Genomic DNA, 8,256 nt, shown 5'->3' with positions numbered 1-8,256 from the left:
AGACGCCTCCACTATACTCTTTTCGGCGACTGCTAAAATCATTTTTGTTCAGACAAGCCTACCCAGACATGTAGAATGCAGATGCATGTTTTATTCTGTTTTGCATTTATTGCTAATTTTATCTTTTGAATGTTCCAAAGAGTTGATTTATGGTTTTCCCTGCTCATTGCATTGCTTTATTCTTTTTGCAAACTGCTTTGAGGGTTATTTGTTTTTATACAATCAAGCGGTATGTACATTTTGTGAATAAAATAAATATTTCCAGGCGGACCCACCGTTTTCTTCTGATTTTAAATTCTTATTATTGGTTTTAGTATTAGCATCTCACAGTGGAGGGCAGCTAAGAAACCCAATTAATAAAAACACACTGACAACAGCTGCAACAGCAATAATAATAATAGTAAAACAAAGTTGGAGCAAAAGAACGACAGGGGAGCTCTGGGAATGTGGCCAGCCCAGCTCGCCGTTCTCGGAAGAATGGAATTTGCCAGTCCTGGATTGTCAAGTACACCAGAGTTTTATTGGCGCGAAGAAAGCGGGACGGGGGAACGAAAGAGAGACAGAAAATACCACATAACTTAGCATATCACAAAGCAAAAGAGGGGAGCACAATTGCGCTCGTGCACGTGTAACAAAGTTCACCACCAAAAACATTGCGTCTCCTTTCCAGGGGAGGGTTGAGGGGGGAAAGGTCACAGGGATCCACCACATGTCAAGGTGAATTTTATTTGGCTTAAGGAGCTTCTTATGCACCCCTCTGCCCTCTCCCTGCAGACGGTGGCCACCGCTGGGCATCCTCAAGGAGCCGGACTTACTGGGCCACTTGTTCCCTTGCGGCCGAAGGGAACTCGCTGTGAAGGGCAGGAGGGTGTGGCGTGACGAGGCAAAGGCTGCCGGCCATCTTTACCCCTCAGCTCGGCAACCTACAGCGAGCTTCCCTATATGCCTCAAGTGCTCAGGCGCAGCCTCTCTCTTTTTGTTTTGTTTTGGTTTTTTTGCCTCATAGCAACTGCTTTTCTTCAGCAGGACTGTTTGTTTTCTCTTGCATTTCTCTTCATTACCTCAGGGCAAGAGATGGCAGCGTGGACACCTTCAAAACTAATCCCTGAAGGGGAGAGAGAGAGAGAGGAAGAGGTCTGCAGCCACTAACCTTCTGCCATTTTGCTTACGGGAAAAGACTGGCCGTTTTTGAGACCAGTTCAGCAGCCTCCTCCTGTGCCCGCCCCAAAGATGGTCTATTTTATCTTCTCAAAGCCTGTTTTCTTAACAACTGCCGACCTTCATTGGACCATTTCCCAACACAGGTCGGCTCAGGAACAGATTTCGGGGGGGGGGTCCTCTTTCTGCGCCAGAAAATTATCACAGCCCTCCCCCACCCCTTGATTGGTTTCTCAAGTTACCCCTCCATGGAAAACAAAACAAAAAAAACCCCAAACCCACACAAAACAATCCATGGTAGAGAAAATGGAGGTCTAACATGAGGGTGGAACGGCATGAGGCAAGCCATCTGCTAGGAATCTCCCAGGCTGTACAAACCGTAGACGGTTATGCCCTGGCCCCATGCTGGACTCGATGGGGACTAGAGGCAAAGTCTGAGCCATGGGGTTTGGGGGTCCAGTCTGCCAAGGGTGGGGTCGAAGTCCAATAAGGGAAGCAAGGAGTGTTCAGTTCATAAGCAAACAACATCCGCACAAAAAAAGGAGAGGACGATGGAGGTAGCCAAGTCCATTCCTCTCCCGAGGACGCCTTTCAGGTCCTCAGGTGCAAGTCCGGTCCCTAAAGGGCAAGCTGAGCAATGTCTCTGGACATCTATCCTCCCTGTTTCCTGGAGGAAGCAAAGGTGAAGGTCAGGAGAGTCCCGGTGGGCACCTCAAACTTCACCCCCGAACAGGGCTGCCCTTCCACTTCACACGTAGTTCTTCTTGTCGTAGCTGGTTGCTATTGACCTGGGTGCTGCAGTGTAGGCCACATTCGTGGGTCTGTACTTGTCCTCCTTGGGGGGGCAGGAGCAGCAAAGCAAGGCGCCCCCAAAGAGAAACATGGCGGAGGCTGCCCAGCCGATGTAGAGAGCCGCTCCCAGCTCTCGCTTCTGGGGTTCGGGAACCAAAACGCTGTAGAATTCACGGATGATTCTGTTGGCCGACCAGCAGACTGGGATGAGGGTCACGATGCCGGCCAGCAGGAAGAGCACCCCGGAGACAATGGTGACTTTGGCCTTTACGGATTCTTCCTCGATGCAGCGGGTGCACTGAGCCCCAGTAAGGAAGAGGAGCACCCCAAACGCCCCAAGGACAATGGCGATGACTATCAGGGCTCGGGCGGCTTGCATGTCTGCCCCCAAAGCCAGCATGGAGTCGTAGACCTTGCATTGCATCTGGCCGGTGCTCTGGACCACGCAGTTCATCCACAGGCCCTCCCAGGTGTACTGAGAGGTGACGATGTTGTAGCCAAGGAAGGCGGTGACTCTCCACATGGGCAGCCCACAGCACAAGATGGAGCCCACCCAGCCCAAGAAAGAGAGGGAGATGCCCCCGATCTCCAGGCCCATCGACATGTTGCTGCTGCGGAGTCAGTCGCTGTTTCTCCAAGCACAGTGTTGCGGTGGCGGCGGCCTGTTGCTCTCTTGGTTTCGGGCAGAGCCTTTGAGGAGCCCAAGCTCATCAGGGTGGATTTATAACAGTTCTGGAGCCAGGGCGGGGTGTGTTAGCTCAGGCAGGGGCGTGGCGTCCCTAACGGACTCTCCGCCTGCCCTTTCCAATGCTGTGAACATCCTCTTTCTGCGTTTGTTTGTTTGTAGAAATGGCATGCTTGAAAGATGGTGCTTTGCTAAGGAGGGCAAAGCTGGAAACGGGCCCTGAATTCCAGCTGGTTGCTTGCCGTGACGCTCTGGCTGGCAGGCAAGGGCAGGACCCATTTGCAGCAGAAGGCAGAGGCCATACCTGTCGGGGAGGGGGCGGCTCTTCATCTGTGGGTCTTCCTTTGTTGAACCTCAGCTTCAAAGCGGATGTTGCTAAAGGTGTGCTTCTGGGCTGTTTCATGTCATGTGGCTCCCAGAGCTGCTGATCTATCAGGGACGTCTTTTGCCTTGTGCTAGAAGATGAACAACTCGAAGCCCTCTTCAGGCATGGGTGCAAATAGAGAGAGGTGCCACATTGGCCACCCTGATTGGCAGGCAGTAGGAAGCCACTCACTCATCTCGGCTTCCTATATAAACCAGAGATGGGGAACCTGAGGCCGTGGGCCAAAGCTGGCCTTCCATGCTTCTCTTTCTGGCCTGCAGGACTCTCTCCATGCCCACTACCTCACCCGCCCTGTTCCATGCTCCCCTTGAGTACCTTTTCCAGGCTAGAACGCATCCTTGAACTGTAATCATAGCTCCTGTTTGCCCCGATAGACGATGGAAAGATGCAGAAAGCTCTGGTTTTGTCTGGCTGGACCATTGCGTACAATACAAGAGCTGTTCTGCCCACAATTGCCTCTGGTGATCATACCCAACATGGGCATGTGACTATGGAAAGTGTCCTACAAGGGGATGTTCCCCTTGAGTTTGAAAAGTTCCCCCATCCCTGGTATAAATACTGCCAGCCTCATCCTCTTTTTGTCTGTCCTACAGAGCCTGTTGCACTGAGAGATCATTTAGCACAAGGATGGGGAACCTCCAGCTGTTGCTGGACTCCATATCCCACCATCCCCTGCTCATAGCTGCCAAGTTTTCCCTTTTCTCGCGAGGAAGCCTATTCAGCATAAGGGAATTTCCCTTAAAAAAAAGGGAGAACTTGGCAGCTATGCCCCTGCTATTGCTCATGCTGGCTGATGGGAGTTATGGGAGTCCAATTACCGTATAGAGGCTCAGAGGTATTCCCTGCCCTGCCTTCAAACATTAAACCGTTGGAATCAATAAGATTTCAAAGCATATGACCTTAATAGATGGCCAATAAATAAAGGTTCATATTTACATCATATGCACACCCACACGTTTAGTGATACTTTCTTTTTTTTAAAAAAAACTAAACAGGTCAGAAGTCAGTCTCTGATTGACTCACTCACCGAAAGGCATCAGCGCTGTCAAGGGAATTTCCCAAAGGCTAGAAATCTTACGTACACATATAATCCCTGATTATAGAAAGCCTGGGGAATGAGACACCTTTATGGATGCTAACCCCAAATGGGTGCCACAAAAAACTCCTCCAGCAGTGTGATGTAGCAGCTAAAAACACCAATGCAATTCTGGGCTGCATCATACCTGGCTTGAGAGCAGTACATGTGAAAAGGATCTAGAAGTCTTGGTAAACCACAAAATTGACATGAGTCAACAGTGTGATGCAGCAGCTTAAAAAGCCAATGCAATTCTGGGCTGCATCAATAGGAGTATAGCATCCAGATCAAGGGAATGAATTGTACCACTGTATTCTGCTCTGGTCAGACCTCACCTGGAGTACTGTGTCCAGTTCTGGGCACCACAATTCAAGAAGGATACTGAAAAGCTGGAACATGTCCAGAGGAGGGCAACCAAAATGGTCAAAGGCCTGGAAACGATGCCATATGAGGAACGGCTTAGGGAGCTGGGCATGTTTAGCCTGGAGAAGACAAGGTTAAGGGGTGATATGATAGCCAAGTTCAAATATATAAAAGGATGCCATATAGAGGAGGGAGAAAGGTTGTTTTCTGCTGCTCCAGAGAAGCGGACACAGAGCAATGGATTCAAACTACAAGAAAACATTAAACATTAGGAAGAACTTCCTGACAGTAAGAGCTGTTCGGCAGTGGAATTTGCTGCCAAGGAGTGTGGTGGAGTCTCCTTCTTTGGAGGTCTTTAAGCAGAGGCTTGACAGCCATCTGTCAGGAATGCTTTGATGGTGTTTCCTGCTTGGCAGGGGGTTGGACTGGATAGCCCTTTTGGTTTCTTCCAACTCTATGATTCTATAATACCAACTGGCCCCTCAATCTACTTCACACACCATACCTAGGGAGCATTTGCAGGGGCAGAAAAATCCTGGAACAGCAACCACATGCCACAGAATAGGGTAGCAGCAGTATGGGTGTTCCCCCGCCCCGCCCCACCCACGCATGCATGCTATGGGAAAGGGCCACAGTTCAGGGCAATAGGGTGTCTGCTTGGCATGCAAGAGGCTCCAGATTCAAGGCCCAGGTATGGATGGGCAAAATCTGTCCATTTTAGTTTCTCTGAGATTTTCCCCAATCTTCAGGTCTCCGGATTGGGTTGCATTTTTCTTTTTCTTTTATTTAGCTGCATTTCCGACTCCACAAGGAGAAGGGAAGTTGCCACCTCGAGTGGTAGACTTCGGGGCATCCGTATTTGCCAGTTATTTAGTTAGTTATGAGCACAAGACAATTTAAATGTATTTTTTATTTTTAAAAAAGTGCATAAAAACTGAAATAGAAAGATGCATGATGGAATGCATAGGAATATAAGAAGCGGCTGCTGGATCAGGTCAGTGGCCCATCTAATCCAGCATCCCACCCTCGCAGCAACCAACCAGATGCCCCAATGGTATGCCCACAAGCATGACCTGAACACAACAGCAATTCTCCCTACTTGTGATTCCCGGTTCGTATTCAGAGGCATGCCTGCTTTGACAATGGAGGGAGGACATAGCCATTGTGGCTGGTAGCCATGGGAAGAGACTAGGTGATCTATGGTCCATCCCCAGCTCTAAGAGGCAACTGGCTGGCCATTCTTGGAGTCACAACATACTGGACCACAAAGCCTTTCCTGCTCTGCCCCGGAGTTTATGTAAGCAACGATGACCTGTGCAGCAGCCTTGTTTAACAAAGCAGCCCAAGCAAAGACTGTTTGTTTGCAGTTGCTTTTATTCTATCCTTGAGTACATATTCCCAGGCGGTTTCTTATCAACAGTTTGGTTTCTCTATAGCTTCGTTGCCTCCTTAGGACCAGGAAACGGAGAGAAGGCGATGACCCATGTCCGTTTTTCTTACGAGGCTGGAACCGTTCCCTCGCCCCACGGCAACTTGTTTGAGGTGGGGAACCAGGAAGTGAGTGAGTTTCACCCTCCGCATCACATGGCCAAGAGTTTTATGGAAAGGCCGAGCGATACCTTATAAAAAAAAACATTTTACAATCTGGGGCGTAAGGGATAGTTTTCTAAATGTAGGGCAAAGGTGTTTTTCAGCCAACATTTATCAGATAAAAATAGGGACGTCCTAGTTCATACCCTTCAACATTTCTCCGGTAAAAATTGGTGTGTCCTAAGAGAAAGCGGGCCATCAGATCAGAAACTGAGATGAATCTGGGAGCGTCCCTAGAAAACAGGGATGCTTGGAGGGTCTGCTCACCCACAGAGCCTGATATACTATGTCATGTATGGGACAAGTGTATGGTGGTGGGTTTTTTTGGGGGGGGGATTCAATACAATTAATTCATGGGCCAAACTGGACCCAGGCCCTTTTCTGGTGGACCGATGATTACCAGCTGGGTGTTGTAGTTCTCGCTGGTTGGGATGGGTCTTTGTCAGACCCATGTATGTGGTCATCTTGGGACTTAACGGTCTTATGGGCCCCCTCTCTTCAGATGGTGTATGGCTTCACTATATATTTATATCAATTGTATACCACTTGAACAGTCATGGTTTCCCTCAAGGAATCCTGGGAACTATAGTCTGCTATGGGTGCTAGGAATTGTCAGGGGATTTCTATCTCCCTCACAGGTCTACAATTCTCACAGTTGCCTGGGAAGAAGGCTTGACTAAACGGCCTCGGTCCAGTATACCTGAAGGAGCTTCTCCACCCCCATCGTTCTGCCCGGACACTGAGGTCCAGTGCCGAGGGCCTTCTGGCGGTTCCCTCATTGCGAGAAGCCAAGTTGCAGGGAACCAGGCACAGGGCCTTCTCGGTAGTGGCACCCGTCCTGTGGAATGCCCTCCCATCAGATGTCAAAGAGAAAAACAGCTACCAGATTTTTAGAAGACATCTGAAGGCAGCCCTGTTTAGGGAGGCTTTTTAATGTTTAATAGATTATTTTATTTCATTTTTCTGTTGGAAACCGCCCAGAGTGGCTGGGGAAACCCACCCAGATGGGTGGGGTATAAATAATAATTATTATTATTATTATTAGGCCAGTTTGTCTATGGCAGGCATGCCCAACTTGCGGCCCTCCAGATGTTTTGGCCTACAACTCCCATTATCCCTAGCTAACAGGACCAGTGGTCAGGGATGGTGGGAATTGTAGTCCAAAACATCTGGAGGGCCGCAAGTTGGGCATGCCTGGTCTATGGAGTGAGTGTGCCCTTAGGTCTCCCGAGGAGACCATGCGGCTGTTTCATGACCTGAGGATCATTCCTCGGTGGTAAAAGAGAAGCGGTTCTCCTCAGTCACCGCACACACCCCTCTGGAACGCCCACCCTTCAGTGGGTCACGAGGCGGAGACAGTCCTGACCTTTAAACACTTCTTACAAACTTGTATGTTTACCCAAGCTTTCCTGGACTCTGACTCTTCCTTTTTCTACATTGCTCAGTTTCCATTTGAGATATATGCAGTGGTAGTTTATTAATCTTATTATTAATCTGGTTTTCAAGGTAATTGCATTGGACGTTGTTTGCATTTTAATTGCCGCTGTCGAATATTTTATTGTAAACCGCTGAGATATTGCAATTATTTGAAGCAGTATCAATTTTTTAAAAAATGAATAAATGCATAAATAAGTAAAGCTTCCAAATACAGTAGTATCTTGTGTGCTTAGCATAGGTCTCTTATAAACTAACCTCCTCCTCCATGGTGGTGACTTCTTGCTCTGTAAATTTAGAAGACACCAATGGGAGCTCAGGGAATTCCAGAAGGGATGGGGAGAGAAGCACAAATGAGGCTAAAGTGATCCTATCCCTTTCCCAAGCCCTTTTCTGCAACATCTTGTTGGTGTTTACAGGACTCTCGGTGGCTTATTGCTGCTTCAAACTAAGGCCACATCCACACCATACATTTTGCAGTTATGGCTTCCTCCAAAGAATCCCGGGAGCTGCAGTTTGTTAAGGGGGCCGACTTCACAGACCTACAGTTCCCAGTATCCAAACCACGGTTCCCAAGATTCTCCATGACTGTTAAGAACATAAGAAGAGCCTTCAGGATCAGGCCAGTGGCCTACCTAGTCCAGCATCCTCTTCTTACAGTGGCCAACCACATGACTGTATGAAACTCTCAGGCAGGACCCGAGCACAAGAGCCCTCCTGTGGTTTCCAACAACTGGGATTCACCTGCTTCTGACTGTGAAGGCAGACCACAGC

General features: G+C 48.8%; 1 protein-coding gene across 1 annotated transcript; it reads right to left on the bottom strand.

Moving 5' to 3' along the window:
* Nucleotides 1-277: 277 nt before the first annotated feature.
* Nucleotides 278-2,669, bottom strand: LOC118097338 (claudin-3-like). Its single transcript, XM_035140099.2, has one exon. It carries the CDS (start codon nucleotides 2,552-2,554, stop codon nucleotides 1,907-1,909), a length of 648 nt encoding a protein of 215 aa, XP_034995990.1. The 5' UTR covers nucleotides 2,555-2,669; the 3' UTR covers nucleotides 278-1,906.
* Nucleotides 2,670-8,256: the final 5,587 nt, after the last annotated feature.

Source organism: Zootoca vivipara, chromosome 15 (assembly GCF_963506605.1).
Source record: "Zootoca vivipara chromosome 15, rZooViv1.1, whole genome shotgun sequence".
Taxonomy (NCBI): Eukaryota; Metazoa; Chordata; class Lepidosauria; order Squamata; family Lacertidae; genus Zootoca; species Zootoca vivipara.
Note: the sequence above shows the minus strand (reverse complement) of the source record. Positions and strands in the feature narration are given on the sequence as shown.

What these genes read in the sequence shown, in the direction of transcription:
- LOC118097338 (XM_035140099.2), bottom strand. Translation starts at nt 2,554, where the DNA reads ATGTCGATGGGCCTGGAGATCGGGGGCATCTCCCTCTCTTTCTTGGGC.